Source organism: Bos javanicus, chromosome 1 (genome assembly GCF_032452875.1).
Source record: "Bos javanicus breed banteng chromosome 1, ARS-OSU_banteng_1.0, whole genome shotgun sequence".
In the NCBI taxonomy this organism is placed as follows: Eukaryota; Metazoa; Chordata; class Mammalia; order Artiodactyla; family Bovidae; genus Bos; species Bos javanicus.
In genome coordinates, this window is record NC_083868.1 from 119,034,924 (window position 1) to 119,053,440 (window position 18,517).

The 18,517-nt window shown below is 35.4% G+C and overlaps 1 protein-coding gene across 2 annotated transcripts in view; it reads left to right on the forward strand.

Moving 5' to 3' along the window:
• The window catches only part of HLTF (helicase like transcription factor), a 63,572-nt gene that overhangs the window by 36,291 nt on the left and 8,764 nt on the right, over positions 1 to 18,517 (forward strand). For both annotated transcript variants that reach the window (XM_061419154.1, XM_061419160.1), the window contains exons 14-23: positions 817 to 914; positions 6,194 to 6,337; positions 7,705 to 7,843; positions 8,538 to 8,673; positions 10,192 to 10,371; positions 14,391 to 14,515; positions 14,981 to 15,159; positions 16,296 to 16,421; positions 16,737 to 16,849; positions 17,194 to 17,374. In XM_061419154.1, the coding sequence (XP_061275138.1) occupies positions 817 to 914; positions 6,194 to 6,337; positions 7,705 to 7,843; positions 8,538 to 8,673; positions 10,192 to 10,371; positions 14,391 to 14,515; positions 14,981 to 15,159; positions 16,296 to 16,421; positions 16,737 to 16,849; positions 17,194 to 17,374 (1,421 nt within the window). The remainder of the gene's footprint in view (positions 1 to 816; positions 915 to 6,193; positions 6,338 to 7,704; positions 7,844 to 8,537; positions 8,674 to 10,191; positions 10,372 to 14,390; positions 14,516 to 14,980; positions 15,160 to 16,295; positions 16,422 to 16,736; positions 16,850 to 17,193; positions 17,375 to 18,517) is intronic.

An 18,517-nucleotide genomic window follows, 5' to 3' on the forward strand; every position in this document is an offset into this window, starting at 1 on the left:
TATTAGAAAAAATGTCAGTACTGTCCAGTAGGGAAGTGGAAAATAAAATTATAGTGTGTCCTCCCATAGGGTGTCTTAAATGTCCTTATGTGGCAGCTGGCCTCTCCCAGAGAGAGTGATCAGAGAGAGAAGCTGACTAGACAGAGGGAGAGGGCATCTGAGTCAGAAGTTGTGTCTTTTATAACAATCTCAGAAGTGATACGCTATCATTTCTACCATATCCTGTTGGTCATATTGTTGTTGTTTAGTCGCTAAGTTGTGTCTGACTCTTCGCAACCCTGTGGACTGTGGCGCACCAGGCTCCTCTGTCCATGGGATTCTCCGGGCAAGAATACTAGAGTGGGTTGGCATTTCCTTCTCCAGGGGATCATATACACCAAGTCTAGTTGAATGTGGAAGGGGGCTATACAAGATTGTGACTTTGGGGAAATAGATACCATTTGGGCCCATCTTGGAGTCTGATACCACATTAACTATAGTACAAATTCAGAAAACTGCATAAAACAAAATTTAATAACTATGAATAACCTAACAAGTATTAGGAGATATTCCATACTTCCTCCCTATACCCTTTCTCAGTCATCATTCTCTACATTCCCCATAAACAATCACTATTCAGATTTTTAGTTGTATAAAGTGGCAAGATAAAATCTAGTTCCTGATACTTCATTATGGTTAGAAACAGAAGTTTTTTTGTTTCTTTTTAATTACTCCTAATTTCTCTTCATAGAGGCACATTTTTGACATATCTTTATTGACTTCGTGTATGTTTGAGAAAAAACTGCTGAAGGATGTGTCACTGATTCATTCTTTCAGGAGCGTCTGCAGTGGAGAGTTCAAAGAAAACTGATGTTGAAGATAAACCAAGAACGACACTGATCATCTGTCCACTTTCTGTATTAAGCAACTGGATGGTAAGTGTTTACAGCCCTTTAAAAATATAATTTATATTTGTCTTACACTATAAGAGAGTCATTCATTGGGAAAAATATGGTTGGTCAGCACTTTATAGTTAAATTCAAATAATTTTTAATTGACTTGGGGTTATTTTTACTGAATTGAAGTAATTTTTCTCTGAAAATGTATAGTAGAGAAAGAAACATTGTCAGTTGCTATTGTAAGATTTGACTTGTACTTCCGCCTCTTTTCTTTCTGTCTCCTGAAGTAGGAAAGGTGTATAATTTAATACCACATCATATTTATGAACTGTTGAAATCTCTTTCTTAAGCACACCACTAATGATAACTTGTTTATTTTAACCCTTATTACAAACATTTAATGAGCTCTTATGTGCTCAGTTTTTCCTAAACTCTTTTCATAGATTTTCTCAATGAATCCTCACAACTAGTATTCTCATTTTCCAAGTGACTGAATTAAAACACAGAGAAATTAAATAACTTGCCTGAGGTCATCCAGCCAATAAATGACGGAGCAAGGAGATAGTATCCAACATTCTGACTCTAGAGCCTATACTTTTTTTTTTTTTTTAATTTTATTTTATTTTTAAACTTTACATAATTGTATTAGTTTTGCCAAATATCAAAATGAATCCACCACAGGTATACATGTGTTCCCCATCCTGAACCCTCCTCCCTCCTCCCTCGCCATACCATCCCTCTGGGTCGTCCCAGTGCGCTAGCCCGAAGCATCCAGTATCGTGCATCAAACCTGGACTGGCAACTCGTTTCATACATGATATTTTACATGTTTCAATGCCATTCTCCCAAATCTTCCCACCCTCTCCCTCTCCCACAGAGTCCATAAGATTGTTCTATACATCAGTGTCTCTTTTGCTATCTCATACACAGGGTTATTGTTACCATCTTTCTAAATTCCATATATATGCGTTAGTATACTGTATTGGTGTTTTTCTTTCTGGCTTACTTTACTCTGTATAATAGGCTCCAGTTTCATCCACCTCATTAGAACTGATTCAAATGTATTCTTTTTAATGGCTGAGTAATACTCCATTGTGTATATGTACCACAGCTTTCTTATCCATTCATCTGCTGATGGACATCTAGGTTGCTTCCATGTCCTGGCTATTATAAAAAGTGCTGCGATGAACATTGGGGTACACGTGTCTCTTTCCCTTCTGGTTTCCTCAGTGTGTATGCCCAGCAGTGGGATTGCTGGATCATAAGGCAGTTCTATTTCCAGTTTTTTAAGGAATCTCCACACTGTTCTCCATAGTGGCTGTACTAGTTTGCATTCCCACCAACAGTGTAAGAGGGTTCCCTTTTCTCCACAACCTCTCCAGCATTTATTATTTGTAGACTTTTGGATTGCAGCCATTCTGACTGGTGTGAGATGGTATAGAGCCTATACTTTTGACTCGCCAGAAAAATATAGTCTTTTTTTTTTTCCTTCGAGATTGCTTTTCTGTTGTAAAACATTACATTGGAATGGAGCCTTTTTTTGTGTAGGAGCAGCTTGGTTCTATTTCCTTTCTAGTTTGACCTTCAAGCTGCCTGCTATAATGAAATAATGACTGTTGGAAGCATTGTGAACATAAAGACCACTGGATTTGAACTTCCATTCTTGCCACCTGCAAGGTTATCTGCATCTGTCCTCAACTTGCCTCCTTTTATCTCAGACGTGGAAGAGTTACTCTTTGTAAGATCAGTACATTAGTCTCTACATTAGGTTCCATCTCTTTCTGCTTTTGCATTTTGTTATTCTTCCTCTTACCTGGTTATCCAGTCTCTCTCCACTGGCTCTTTCATGAAACATACTCAGATCCTTTTGATTTTCAAATGCTTTCTCTTGATTATGTCTCACATTTAATGATTATGTCTCATTTTAAAGGAGTGATGGTTGAGCATATAGGGATATAAGAATTAGAATTTTGCAATCTCTGCAAGTGGCTCTCTTCCAAGACCCCCAGTGATATAACTGTACAGTACTGTAATAAGCAGGCTAGAAGTAACCTTTCGTTCCCTTCTTGGTCTTCAGATGTGGGAAAGAATCCAGTTAAAGGAGTAACATACCAATCCCACATACACCACATAATTTTTTTGGGTATTTAGGTTACCTATCCTCCCAGTGGAAAATTAAGTAGTAACTCCTATTTCATTCATGTAGACAGACACACACATACAACCTACCACAGTGACTACAAACTCAATACTATAGGTTCTCTTTCACCAAAAGAGTTAATTTTCTTTTATGTCAAGTCTAATCTTTCCACAAATATTATCTGTTCCATTTCAAGGCTAACACACTGATTGACTTTTCTCATACTGTTCTCTTTCTCCTTTCCTTTTCCACTTGATAAAATTCTTGATAAAACTCTTGTGATAATTGATAAAGGTTTCTGATAAAATTTCTGCATTTTCGCCTTTAATGTTTCATGTTTTATCTTCTTTATATTTTTGCCTTTGCTGTTTCAGATTTCATTCTCTCTTTAGCCCACAGTAAGTCTGGGTTTTGCTCCCGTCTTCCTTAGTCTCGTCAAAGACTTCATTGTTGCCATGTCCAATGAATTCCCTTTATCTTTTCCCCTGCGCTGACTTTGTTTTCCTTTTATTACTTTTTGGTATGTGTTATTTTGTAAATCGTCTTTAACCGTTTTGGTAAATAGAGGGAATGAACATAAATTACAAATTAAAAATTAATCTTGTATTTGTTCTTGAAACTTTGGTATTCTTTGGTCCTTCACTCAAGATTTTGTTTGCTGTCCTAGTGACCATTGTTTTTCTCCACCTCTTCCATACATCATATGTAGTCTGCCTTTTTTCTCCTAAGCTTTTTTTTTTTAGTATTATAAAAATTTGTAATGAGATCCATGTTCAGTTCAGTTCAGGCGCTTAGTCATGTCTGACTCTTTGTGACTCCATGGACTGCAGCACGCCAGGCTGCCCTGTCCATCACCAACTCCCGGAGTTTACCCAAACTCATGTCCATTGAGTTGGTGATGCCATCCAACCATCTCATCCTCTGTCGTCCCCTTCTCTTCCTGCCTTCAGTCTTTCCCAGCATCAGGGTCTTTTCAAATGAGTCAGTTCTTCGCATCAGGTGGCCAAAGTATTGGAGTTTCAGCTTCAATGTCAGTCCTTCCAATGAACACCCAGGACTGATCTCCTTTAGTATGGAATGGTTAGATCTCCTTGCAGTCCAAGGGACTCTCAAGAGTCTTCTCCAGCACCACAGTTCAAAAGCATCAATTCTTTGGTGCTCAGCTTTCTTTATAGTCCAACTCTCACATCCATCCATGACTACTGGAAAAACCATAGCCTTGACTAGATGGACCTTTGTTGGCAAAGTAATGTCTCTGCTTTTTAATATGCTGTCTAGGTTGGTCATAACTTTCCTTCCCAGGTGTAAGCGTCTTTTAATTTCTTGGCTTCAGTCACCATCTGCAGTGATTTTGGAGCCCCAAAAAATAAAGTCTGTGACTGTTTCCCCATCTATTTGCCATGAAGTGATGGGATTGGATGCCGTGATCTTAGTTTTTGAATGTTGAGCTTTAAGCCAACTTTTTCATTCTCTTTCGTATTAATCCTCTAGATTTAAGAACCAAAAGTTCGCCACATTTGCTTTATATTTTTCTTTACTAAAATATTTTAAATTGTACCTCAGACCTCATGACCTTATCTCCCAATAGAAGCATAAGCTTTGCTCTTTAAATACTGCTCTCTTTCCCTAATCCTACCTTTATCATTGTGTTTGTTTTCCTTAGAGAATCTTATTTATTCCAGTGGTTTCATGTACTGATACTGATATCTTTGAAGTCTATATCTACACTTGCATTATAGGTCAATATTTAAATTTTTGTGGTATATTTCTTCAGTTAGATATTTTAAGGTGACCAAAATTTTAAAATGTCTAAAATAGTAGTACTCATTACCTCTTTCTCATCTTTATGCCTGTTTTTCCTTATTTTTTGAAACTTCTCTGTGTCATTATCACACAGTTCTTCTAGTAGTTTTTTAAGTTTCAGAGTCTTCTTTTGTTTTCTCCCTTTTCTTTATATTCCTTATTTACTTAGTTCTCAAGTCCCCATCAGTCCATGTACATAACAGTCCTTGCAATTCTGGACTTACTTTTGCCATTCTGGTTTAGGTCTTCATCTTTCATCATTTTTCACCTAATAGTTTCCCAGCTATGTCTCCTTAGTGTCTTCTCTTTCTCATCTTTTTTTTTTTTCCTGCTCAGAATCTCTCAGCTTTGTTGTTTTCATAAGTTAAAAAAACCCAAACAAAAAACTCTTAAGTTTTAAAAACTGATCGTATTGTTAAGGAGAGCAGCAGTTCAGTTCAGTCAGTCAGTCGTGTCCGACTCTTTGCGACCTCATGAATCGCAGCACGCCAGGCCTCCCTGTCTATCACCAACTCCCGGAGTTCACTCAAACTCACGTCCATCGAGTCAGTGATGCCATCCAGCCATCTCATCCTCTGTCATCCCCTTTTCCTCCTGCCCCCAATCCCTCCCAGCATCAGAGTCTTTTCCAGTGAGTCAACTCTTGGCATGAGGTGGCCAAAGTACTGGAGTTTCAGCTTTAGCATCATTCCTTCCAAAGAAATCCCAGGGCTGATCTCCTTCAGAATGGACTGGTTGGATCTCCTTGCAGTCCAAGGGACTCTCAAGTGTCTTCTCCAACACCACAGTTCAAGAGCAACAGTTCTTCGGCACTCAGCTTTCTTCACAGTCCAACTCTCACATCAACCAGGAGAGCAGCAACCTGGTCTTATTTTTTTCTTTAGCTGTACCATCTTTCTAGTTTATACCTGACAAATAGTAGTCTTATAATAAATGAATGAAAGTGGATACTGTGCTTGAAACTCTACCTACATTCATGAAAATATTCCTTACTGTTCTTTTATTGTTTAATTTTTAAAGATTAAACTGGAATCATTAAAGATCCTTTTTGTAGAATACTAAATTAAAAAAAACCTAATTACTATGTTAAAAGAGCTTGGTTGCTTTTAACTTCTAAAGATGAAGCAGCTGCTCACTGATAGGGCCAGGCAAAATTTATATAACTTATTATGACTGTAAATATGTCAGTTTCTCTGGCAATAAAATATTAGTATTGTTATTGTTGTTTTAGTTTAGATTTCGTGAAACTTGTTTTTAGTAGTTTGGATTTTAGTAGTTTGACTTGTGAAACTGCCAAGACAGTATATTTTATATACATATTAAACCTGATACTAATCTTCTCATTATTAAAATATTTCTAATTTTCTTTTAGGACCAGTTTGGACAACACATAAAATCAGATGTGCACTTGAATTTTTATGTTTATTATGGTCCTGATCGTGTTAGAGACCCAACATTGCTTTCAAAACAGGATATTGTTTTGACTACATACAATATTTTAACTCATGACTATGGTGTAAGTGTGTTGATACTCAAGAGATTTTCAGAAGTTGAATTTAAGAAATTGCTTCAGGTTTCTAAAGTGTTCTAAAATTTAGGCTTTATATTCTTCCCTTTTTTCTTTCTGAATATATAAGAAATAAATAGGAAATTTTTTAGTAAAATATTTTATTAAAATTAATTTCACCTATATCTTGTTACTTAAGTGTGGCTACTAGAAAATTGAATATGACATATGTGCTTGCACAACATTCCTGTTGGACAGTGCTGCTCTAGACCCTTTTTTCAGAACCATTTATGTGCATACCTATCCACATAATTTAGCATATAATTTCAGGAACTGGTGGGAGTGCCCTGAATCCCTCTGTGGGCTCTACTTCCAAATTAAGGATCTCTGTTTCAGGAGTTGTTGGGTTTCTTTAGATGTGGAATTTGCCACATCATCACTGCACAGATGGAGAAACTTGAGCATCAAGCTGTCCTTCCAGCTGTGATCACAGCTAGTGTGGGGACCCCGTCCTCTGATCTTCTGGGGTGTGGGGCTGCCTTGCCCTCATGAACAGGTGTGGAGGGCAGGCCCTGGGTGTCACCTCTTAGAGGGTGATGCTGCTGTTCTGCCTCTCTAGTTGCCACAAGAGAAAATTGTTTTTTTAATATTTTGCCAAAAAAAAGAAGGTTCAACTTCCTTTAGATAATTTAGGAATATTTTATATTTAGACCACTTAAATTTTTAAATTTGAATTTACGTGTATCCAGCAATTGGTCAATGAATTCTTTTTCTAATTTGGAATATTGTTTTCTGTCACAGTGATTTAATAATTGTTTATCTCTATTTAAAAATAAGCTTTTTTAATATCTGAAACTTAGGAGTTTCCCAATTCATTTAGTATTTCAATTGTCTAGTTCCAGTTGTTAAGTGAAAATGTTCTCCAAAATACTTTATTATAAAAATTTTAGTCTTCAGGTAAGAACGTTGATTTTTACATAAAAAAGTCATTGTGTTATATTCAAGTAATTCTTATAGCTGACATCATATGTCATATGTTTGACTCTGAGGCATGATAACTTAGTGTTTTGAACCATGATCTAAGCAGAAAGCTAGACAACCTGGATTTGAATGCTAGCTCAGCACTTCCTAGCTGTGGTACTTTGAGCAACATATACCATACCTTGGTGCTTCAGTTTTCTCATTTGTAAAATAGGAATAATAATACTTTATAAGTTGGTGAACATTCAATAATTTAATGTATGTAATGCTTAAAGAAGTACCTACCACATAGTAAGTGATGGTATTAAAAGATAAGAACTCATATTAGTATCAAATTACATAAAATATTATTTTAATTTCCCATGTTTTTAATTCATATGAAATATTCATTTTAGACTAAGGGTGACAGTCCATTACATAGCATAAGGTGGCTAAGAGTGATCCTGGATGAAGGCCATGCCATACGGAATCCAAATGCTCAGCAAACAAAAGCTGTACTTGATTTAGAAGCAGAAAGAAGATGGGTTTTGACAGGTAATGATATGGATTTTGAGATAACATATACTATCTCACTGGATTTTGAGATAGCATTTACTTTAGAAAAGTTAATTCCAAAATACATATTGTTAAGTAAGTTATGAGGTAACTTGTAAATTTGAAGTGGATATAAAGTCTTTCCAAAAATTAATTATAGAAATAATTTTATAAAACTGACTTTTTTTCATAACTGCCCATGATACAGCAACATTTGAATTATAGTTTATTTATAGAACAGTCACCAGCATAATTTTTCAACATTGGATTTGACACTTTAATTCTCCAATCAGAATCTTGATTTCTCTGTTTCCCATCTTGGAGCTTGTTTGTTACATGTGAACTGTACTGGAAGATGGGGACAAGAATATAAACTCAAAAATTATTTTTTTTCTTCTTTCTAGTGCTGCTGATTTAAAAATCTGATAAGCAAATGTTCTTGATAAGGGGAAAGTTAAGTTTACGGGATCTGTGTTCTTTTTGTTAGTATGGCAAGTGAGAGCTAAAAGTTAGAGCCAGACTGGATTTTGAGATTGTCTGTATGTTTAACAAAGCATTATAGTCACAGCTTAATCGTGGGTATGCTTAGAACTAAGTGCCCATTGTCAAGTGTTGTCTCAGTTAATTGGGCCATGTGGATATTTTGACTGTGTACTCTTGCTGTAGAATTATAAGAGTTTTCTGTTCTCTTTAGGCACTCCAATTCAGAATTCTTTAAAGGACTTGTGGTCTCTTCTTTCCTTTTTAAAACTTAAACCATTTGTTGATAGAGAATGGTGGCATAGAACAATACAGCGTCCTGTCACAATGGGAGATGAAGCTGGACTTAGGTAAGTAACTTCACAACTGATAGCTGTAAGTAATTGTTAGCAGCTTGAACCAGTTGCCACTTTCATTACCCCTTTAACCTGACTGTTGTGGCTTTCCTCTCCAAAACATGTTCACAGCTTAATGCATTTGACTCTCAAAATCTAAGTATTCTTGTTTATGGAGATGAAAATTTCTAACTATCACTAAAAGGTTAACCAGACTTTCCACTGATTTTAGTCAAAACTGTGAAGAAAGAGCAGAGCTATATGGTCTTTGTGTGTTGCTCTTACCCTCAAAACCACCATTAATAAACAGTAATAGGAAAAACATTATATGCTCAGAGAATCCAATATGCACTAAATTTTCATAACTGAGTGATAAGCTTTAGATAGTTTTAGATAGTGATAATTGAATGATGTGATAATACAGTGGCATCACCAAGAGTTTCTACAAAAGAGAAAGTTGTTTCTGGTGGAGATAGATAAAAGTTGAGAACATAAAAGTCAACTTGGTGATAGCCATTTTAAAAGCAAGGTATTCGGCTAACGTGGTTCAGATATTTTGCTACAGTGGTGGGTTTCAGACAGGGTTTAGGATTCATTAGCAGTTTGTAAAATCATAAAGATGGCAACTAGCATTATAGCTGTTCATTACATAAAATGAAATAGAGTAGAAGATTTAATAAAACAGCAGAGTGTATCACACAGTATCATTTTGTGAAGTATTCATTTCTCTCATGTGTGTGTTTGTGTATGTGTTTGTTGGATAGAGTAAAATAAACTTCTTACTGTGAGTTACAGTGAAAAAGGTTCAAAAGCCACTAACGTAGCTTGCAGTATTATCTACTTGATTCCTTAGAATCAACTGTTTGAATTCTAATTTAAGAAATTGTATTTATATTTCAGTGTTAGGAAAATATCTTTTTTTAAAGAGTTGATATGCTTCCTTTTTTCCCTGATACTGAGAAAAGAGAGTGTAAAGGTTGTAGAATCTAAAAAGGCATTTATCCCTCTTCTGAATTGTCACATCATGTTTTTATTTTTGGTATTCATTATTTTATAAAAATTATTTACGTACCTTGATTTTCATATTACTGGAGAGCCTTTTTGAAGATAAGATCTTACTCATATTTATGAACTTACGATACTTACTATAACGCCTTGTGCGTAATAGGTGCTTATTAAGAATTTGAGTGTCAAACATTGGATGATATAGCTGACAGAATTGAGACTTAAGTAAAAAGGGTTAGTGATTAGAAAAATGGGGAGACGAGTATAAGAAAAATAAGGACAGAATAAAAGATTAAACTGTGACAGGTACTGAATTGAGAGCAAATTTAGATGCGTTTTGTTGCTCTCATTTTCCCTGTAGAATATGTTTGTCATTATCAGATTGGATAAAAATCCCTAAACATTTTTTTTTCCCAAATCTTTACTAAGTTTATAAAACTAACAGATTAATATATTTATTTTTGTTCTCATTGAATCAACTTATGTAGGAATAAAAAGTTATATAATTATTTGTTTTATTTTGACTAGGCGTTTGCAGTCCCTAATTAAAAATATTACACTTAGAAGAACAAAGACAAGCAAAATTAAAGGAAAACCTGTTTTGGAGTTACCAGAACGTAAAGTATTTATTCAGCACATTACACTTTCAGATGAAGAGAGAAAGATTTACCAGTCTGTGAAAAATGAAGGCAAAGCTACTATTGGAAGGTATGGAGAAAGAAAGTCATTTTAGAAATTAGTTTTTTTCTTTGTTAACTTTAATTGAAGAGCCTTTTTAAAAATGTAAGTTATAAAAGCCTTCAGTACACTGAAGTATAATTTGTTTTTAAGTATTCAAACTACTTTTTTACAAATTAATAGTTGGAGTGAAATAGTATTATAATTCACCAGGTAAGTAACTCCTACAGTTAGGCAAAAAAGTTTATGTGAAATGGCAAGTTTTGAATTGCTAGTCAGAAGACCTTGCTTGCTTCTATTCCTGTTTTTGTGACATGGAAGAAGATTAAAAGCATTGAAAAAAGTATACATAGGGAAAATAAACCTATTAAAGACTAAAACTTGAAATTTTTATAGTGCTCAGGGAAGATCATTTCACCAAGAAGGTAATATGTGGCAAAGGATTTAGAGAAGATTGGGGCTAGGGGACATTTCTGGCAGAGGGGAACAGCAAGTGTAAAGGTCCTGAATTGGGAGCAAACTAGAGAAACTTGAGCAACAAAGAGGCAACTGTGGCTGGAGACTATGAGCAAGGTGGAAAATAGTAATGATGCTAGAGAGCTGTTGGAGTAGGGGCGGGTGACAGTTAGGTAAGGCATTGTGGCGTATTTCAGGAACTTTGGCTTTTACTGTTTATGAGATTTAGGAACCTCTGAAGTGTTTTGAACTGCAAGAGTGACTTAATTTTAATTTTATTTTAAAGTGTCACTGGCTGTTGTGTTATTTAGTAATAAGGCATAAATAGAACAGTTGGGACTTCTCAGGTCTCAGGTGGCGCTAGTGGTAAAGAAACTGCCTGCCAGTGCAGGAGACATAAGAACTGCAGGTTCGGTCCCTGGGTTGGGAAGATCCCCTGGAGGAGGGCACGGCAACTCACTCCAGTATTCTTGCCTGAAGAATCCCCATGAACAGAGGAGCCTGGTGGGCTACCGTCCATAGGGTTGCAAAGAGTCAGACATGACTGAAGCGAGTGAGCACAGGGAGAACAGTGGCAGTAATCAAAGTAAGAGATGATGGTGTTTTTTTACTGCAGTAGTAGTGATGAGGAGGGTGAGAAATGCCTAGGTTTTGTTATATTTTGAAGGGAGAGCCAACAGAACTTGCTGATTTATATAGTGTGGGGTGTGAGAGAAGTGGAAGATTACTGCAAGGTTTTTCACGTGAGTGACTAGAAGGATGAAATTGCCATTTGCAGAATATATCTATGGGAGGAGCAGAATTTTTTCAGGGAAAATGAGAAACTCCACTTTGGACACATTGATTCTGTGATCCCTGTGTGCTTTCCAAGTGGAGATGTCACATACTCAGTTGAATATGAGGTTAGAGTTCATAGGAATTATCTTGGTTTGATACACATTTGAAAGTCACCTGTGTGTAAATGATAATTAAAGCCACAGGACTGGATAAGGTCACCAAGAGACTGAGTGAAGTTAGAGAAGAGTTCTAACAAGACAGAAGTAGCTGGTGAGGTAGGAGGAGGCTTCTACTTCAGTATCTGGCACTCAAAAGGAATTTCTTAAACTGAAATAATGATTTTCAGTGTAAGAAGTGATGCCAGGAAGTAGTTAGACTATTGGTAAATGTTATTGTGTTTGAAAGATAGAAAAAAAAAATAACTTTATTGAAACTGTTCTTAAATAAGTATTTTAAAAATATCTTAATAGGTAATACATTTACAAACATTGAGCAGTTACTAGGTGTTAATGCATCTGAGAGTGCTTTATGTGTATTAATTCACAGCAGTTCTATTAAGTCAGTACAAAGATTACCTACATTGTACTGAGGAAGAATCTGAGGCATGGAGGCAGTTAGTTGACTTACCTTGTGTCACACAGCTAATGACAGAGCTGGTGCTTAAACTCAGGCAGTTTGATTCTAGAATTTGTAAGTTTAATCTTTATATTGCCTGCTCTTGCATTGTTGTTGTTGTGTGCGTGCTCAGTTGCATTTGACTCTTTGTGACTCCATGGACTGTGTAGAACGCCCGGGCAAGAATACTGGAGTGGGTAGCCATCTCCTGCTCCAGGGGTTCTTCCCGACCCAGAGATCAAACCCAAGTTTCCTGCGTCTCCTGCATTGGCGGGTGGATTCTTTACTACTGTGCCACCTGGGAAGCCTGTATTCCTGAATACTGAGAAGCATTTGTTGCCATAATACTACCCTTACAAATAATATTAGCACATATATATCGTTCATTGTAGTTCCGCACCATTGTAAATGCTTTGCATGTGGTAACTTTTTTAATATAGCAGTCCTATTAGGTATGTATTATGCCACTGTTACAACTGAGGAAGCTCAAGGCACAGGTTGAGAAACCTGCCCAAGGTTTCACAGTTAAACTGAGAGTCAGGTTTTGAATTCAGATAGTTTAGCTCTGAAGTCTGTCCTCTTAACCCTTAGGCTATATTTCTTCTATTGCCTTAATACTTAAATATCAGATTGCCTTGTTATATAATGGTATATAATTTTTGGATCACTCATTCTTCCTTCAGAAACTTTATTGTCTTTTTTCTATATTTTATATTGAATCTTTCCCTTGAAAACCTTGATTTTATTTTTAAGAAAAGTCCAGCAATTTCACGAGGACCTCTCTCTGTTGATTTTTTTTTTTCCCCTGGAACAGATGGTACCATTTAAATCTGTAGAGTCCAGGTACCCCTGTACCCCACTTTGGGAAAGTTTTCTTAAATATTGCTTTCTGCTCCATCATTTTATTTCTCTCTGTGTAGGTTGGATAGTCTTTGTTTTTTCATAGGTATCATTTTACTCTAATCTTTCATATCTTTCTGTTTAATTTTGCTTTTTTTCAATCCTGTTTCCCACATTCTTTCCTGTGTTTTTATCAATGGCTAGTCCAGTGGCTCAGTGGTAAAGAATCCACCTGCAATGCAGGAGACAGGGGTTTGATACCTGTATGGGGAAGAATCCCTGGAGGGGGCCATGGTAACCCACTCCAGTATTCTTGCCTGGAGAATCCCATGGACAGAGGAGCCTGGTGGGCTACTGTCCATATGGTCACGAAGAGTCAGACATAACTGAAGCGACTGAGCACATACCCACACAGTCTCTTTTATGCTGGCTTTGCTGTGGCTTTCTCTGATAGTTCACTTTTCTCTTTCTCACTCTTTAGCTGTACCAGGCTCATTTTTGATCTCTGTTTTGTTTTGCCATACCTTTTCAAAGTTTTGTCTCTGCCTTAAGCTATTGGTGTTTTTTTAGGAGGAACTGTTTTATCGAGTGGTATTATCATGGCAGAATTCTTGGTCATAATTTTTAATTTGTTCTATGGAAACTTTTTTCTGGTGAGTTTTCTTTCTCCCTTGATCTGTGCTGATTATTACTCTTATATGAATGTCCTGAGTTCTTTTTGGACTAGCTTTTTGCAAGAGATTCATCATACAAAGGGATAGGAATCATAGCTGTATCTTTGGTAGGAAATATATCCTATTTAATTATGACTCAGGGTGTTACATGTGAGTTCTTTCAACAGAGATCAGAAGCTTTAGGGTTCCCTATGATATGGAATGCTGTGCTTGTAGTATTTTCTGGAAAAAAAACAAACACACACACTAGGTCAGTGTGTTTCCTTATTCAGTTTGTCTTCCCTCTGTCCTGGTATAAACTTGTCCTGGGATGTTCAAGCCATGAGCCATGCACCCTGTTTTTGTTTCTGCATGTAAGAGATGGTGGTTTTCTCCTTAGGGCATGCTGCCTATTTTGAAGAATTGTGCTCTGGCAGGTCTGCTTGAGATCTGCAGTCATCTCTCTCATTATCTTCCTATTTGACATTACCTGTAGTTTGCAGCCATTTCTCATATACTTTGCTTTATTGGTGTAAATCTCATGGTTTCATTAAAGGTAAGAGTTTACTTTTCTGTTTTCCATTCTTGTTTTGAAGTGATTTCTAGGGAAGAAGAGAACAATGCTATTTGTGTGTGTGTGTGTGCTGTTTTAGAATAGGAAATACTGTTTTTAGAGGCCTTCATAGTATTTAACATTTTTACCTCTAGGTATTTTAATGAAGGGACTGTCCTTGCACACTATGCAGATGTCCTGGGTCTTTTGCTTAGATTGCGGCAGATTTGTTGTCATACACACCTTCTTGCAAATGCAGTGTCTTCCAGTGGTCCTTCAGGTAGGTAAATGTGATTGGTTTACACATTATATTTATTAGAGAGATTTAGGTCAAAATAAGAAATTGTTCATGTGGCCTAAATTTGGTTTGTCAAATGAACATTGATTTTTAGTATAGGACTGAACTGGAAATATACTCAAAAACCTCTTTAACAATGAAATGGAATATTAATGAGGTTTTCCAGGTTTCCCAATGATAGTCTTAGAAGAAAGGATCAAATTGCCTTTTATTCTATGGTAGTACCTGCAGATTGTGTTATAATATTGTTTCTGTGTAAGGTATGTTATGTGGAACTTCTGAATTTTTCTTAAAAATTCAAATTTAAGTCATGCTTTTTACTTATGATAAAAAAATAAAAGACTAAGAACTACCCAAGCAAAACTTTACCCTATATAAGGAGGATTAAGATTGTCTAGTCGTATTACAAGTCTTCCTCTGAAATTAATTATTCAGCCTTTTCTCTAGGGAATGATACACCTGAAGAACTACGAAAGAAGTTAATAAAGAAGATGAAGTTAATTCTGAGCTCAGGTTCTGATGAAGAATGTGCAATTTGCTTGGATTCTTTAATGGCCCCTGTCATAACACATTGTGCACATGTCTTCTGTAAACCTTGTATTTGCCAAGTCATTCAGAATGAGCAGGTGAGTTTTATGCCTAGTACAAATTCCGTGTTTGATGGTGTGGAATTCCAGTGATGAGTATAATGAAAACCCAAGCCCAACAAAGACTATAAGGAGTTTTTCATTTGGGTTTGCTAGTGCACCTTTTATAGTTAATTTTATCAGTGTTTATATTTCATGTAACTAAACTCTTGTCATATAAAAAGACATAGCTTTGGAGGTATATTTCACAGTCAGTGTTTTAATTCTTCTGACTCTTCAGATCATTTCTAAGAAATAGACTTATAATGTGAGACACAAAGGTAATTTAAAATTTTCTAGTAAAACAGATCAATTTTTATAATGCATTTTTATTTATCCAGTATATCTAAAATATAAAAATTATTAATGAGATGCCTTATATGATTTTTTTTAAACTTAGGAGTTCAAAATTCAGTGGTATTGTGCACTTAAAGCACATCTCAATTTGTCTTTGCCATATTCAAACAGCTTAGTTGCCATGCCATGGCTATTGGACTGTTATGTCTAGGTAGGTCTAAATTTATATGAAGTGGAATAATCCTTTAAGCAATCCTTTTAAAGTATAATTTTTTTAAACATTTTTATGGAGAGGTAATATACATACAGGGGAAAATGCACCTCTTGATTGTACATATTTTCAGAATCTTTTGTATTGTAATGGTATTTGGTATGTAGTTCTTTTAGAGATAATCCTATTAGTATGCCAGACAACTGCTTTGAATGAACCTGCTAGGACTTAACACATCTGAACTACTTTATAAGCTATTAAGAAGGAATTGTTTTTCTTCTAAAGAATAGTTTCAATTAGTATGCTGAATTTTAATTAGCTCAAGAAACTGTTACTCATAGTTTCTTTATTTGGCTGAAAATAATATTTATTTTTTCAAGCTCTTGCTGCTTGTCAGGATTACCTACTTTTGCTCTCTGACCAATCCCACTTCCTACATTAGAACATTATATCTGCCTGCAGTTCAGCATGTACAGATTTATCTCAAATGGATGAATCTAATAAAAGGTTTAATAAAATGCTGACTATTAGGGATATGGAAGTTACCTTGCCTTTTAAACGTTTTAGGCAAATTTACATTTCTGTTCCTTTGTTAAGTGTCACTCGTACTTTGTTCTTTCTTATATAGCCTCATGCTAAATGCCCTTTATGCAGAAATGATATACATGGAGACAGTTTAATAGAATGTCCTCCAGAAGAATTGGCATGCAACACTGAGAAAAAGTCTAATATGGAATGGACATCCAGTTCGAAGGTAAATATACATGTGCAAATATTTCAATATTTGTTTTATGTTTATATAAATAATCATATTTAAAAATAATAATTCTGCTTTTAATCTTGTCACTTGAGCATTATACTTTGTTGGTGGTTACTGGCTTTTTGTTTATATCTAGTGGTGAATTTAAGGGGAGAGAGAAAGGGTTCAGATTATGAAAAATATGATAGTCTCAATGTTTTTTAAAAATTAGTGATCTTTTACATTTGCATTTTGGGGAGGTTATAATATGTCAGAACCTTTCTCTTCCCATTTAAAATGGAACCTAATGGGTGTCCTAATTTTTTTCAGATTAATGCTCTAATGCATGCATTGATCGATTTAAGAAAGAAGAACCCCAACATAAAAAGTTTAGTTGTTTCTCAGTTTACAACATTTCTGTCTTTAATAGAAACACCCCTCAGGTAAGTTAAACAGTGTTTTTCACTTTGAGCAAAAGGATTTTATATAAATGTTTTAATTTGAATCGCAAAAAAAAAAACACATTATTTCTGTTTTAGCAGTTTTATTCATCCATCTAAAATAACAGTAACAATAAAGAATATTCCTGAGAACTTAGAATTTTAAAGTTTAAGTCTTGAATTTATAGGAAAAAACGTTGACTGTAGAGCCTGACATATTAGTAGATGATTAGTACATATTTGTCAGAAGAAATGAATGAAAAAATTGGTTTAATGAAAAGATTACAATTACTTAACATGTTTTTATAGTGTAGTAACTTACTTGTCTCTTTTGTCCCCTCCATTAGAGCCTCTGGATTTATATTTACTCGTTTGGATGGTTCCATGGCCCAAAAAAAAAGAGTTGAATCAATTCAGTGTTTTCAAAACACTGAAGCAGGGTCTCCAACTATAATGCTTCTGTCCTTAAAAGCAGGTGGAGTTGGTTTGAATCTTTCTGCAGCTTCTCGAGTTTTTTTAATGGATCCAGTAAGTAATTTTATAGACTTTTTGATCTGTTACTACCTCTTTACCAAATAGTTTTTTGTTTATTTTTTTAAAAGACCTTTATAGTTGTAACTGATTGTGAAAATGCTTAGGCAAACTTTAGAAATAGATAACAACTAGGAAATGTGTTTTGAGGGCTTTCTCTTTAAGTGCTTCACATAAATCAACTGAAATTCTCACAACATCTCTGTGAGTAGATCTTGTTACTTATCCCTATTTTACAGGTGAGGAAACTGAAACCGAGATGTGAAATAACTTGCCCTATCACACAGCTAGTAATACACAAATCAGGATCTGAGTCCATGTTCATAAATACTGTGCTGTGCTTTTCTACTGTTCTTCTATATACAGAATATGTTCTGTTATGTCTAATGCTTTAGGGAAGTGTTTTCATTGATTTGGCCCATGAATAATGAGATCCTATTTTGTATCAGGGAATCTTCCAGATGTGGAATCTGACTATAAACAGAATAGACAAAGTAGCCACCATCATGGTACTAATAGTCTCAAGCTTTAATGTGCATAAGAATTAAGAAATACAGCTTGACCTCTGTCTTCAAATTTAGGAGTTCCTAGATGAGACCCAGGAAACTGCATTTTTATATGGGTGCAGGTGGTCCAGCATCACAATTTAGAAACAAATAACATTAATGGAATGTTTTGGGTAAATTTTAATGTCTGATACAGTTCAGTCACTGTGTGTGAAACAGGCCTAGGGATAGAGTGGGAGCTAAAATTCACTCTGAACTTGACTCATCAAACTGTGTGACTTAGAGTTGCATCCCCATAGGAGCACTTTTTCTTGATTGTACAAAGGGCTTTTTTGGACTGGAAACCCTCTGAACTAATTCAGTTTCTAATTTGTATTGTGTTCTGTTTTGCCTAGAGGAAACCCTGTTCTATTTCTGTGTAACCACAGACTTAATTAAGGTTTGTAGTTTTAACTTGCTGCCTGAAACTCAGAAAATTCATAACATAAAGAAATTTTACTAAGATCCAAATTTTGAATTATTCTGGATACACAATCTAGTTGAAGCATATACCTGTTACCAAGGTTTTTTTTTTTTTCTCACCTGAGGGTAACCTTTCCAGTAATATCACAGCCATAAGCCATACTCAGGCATT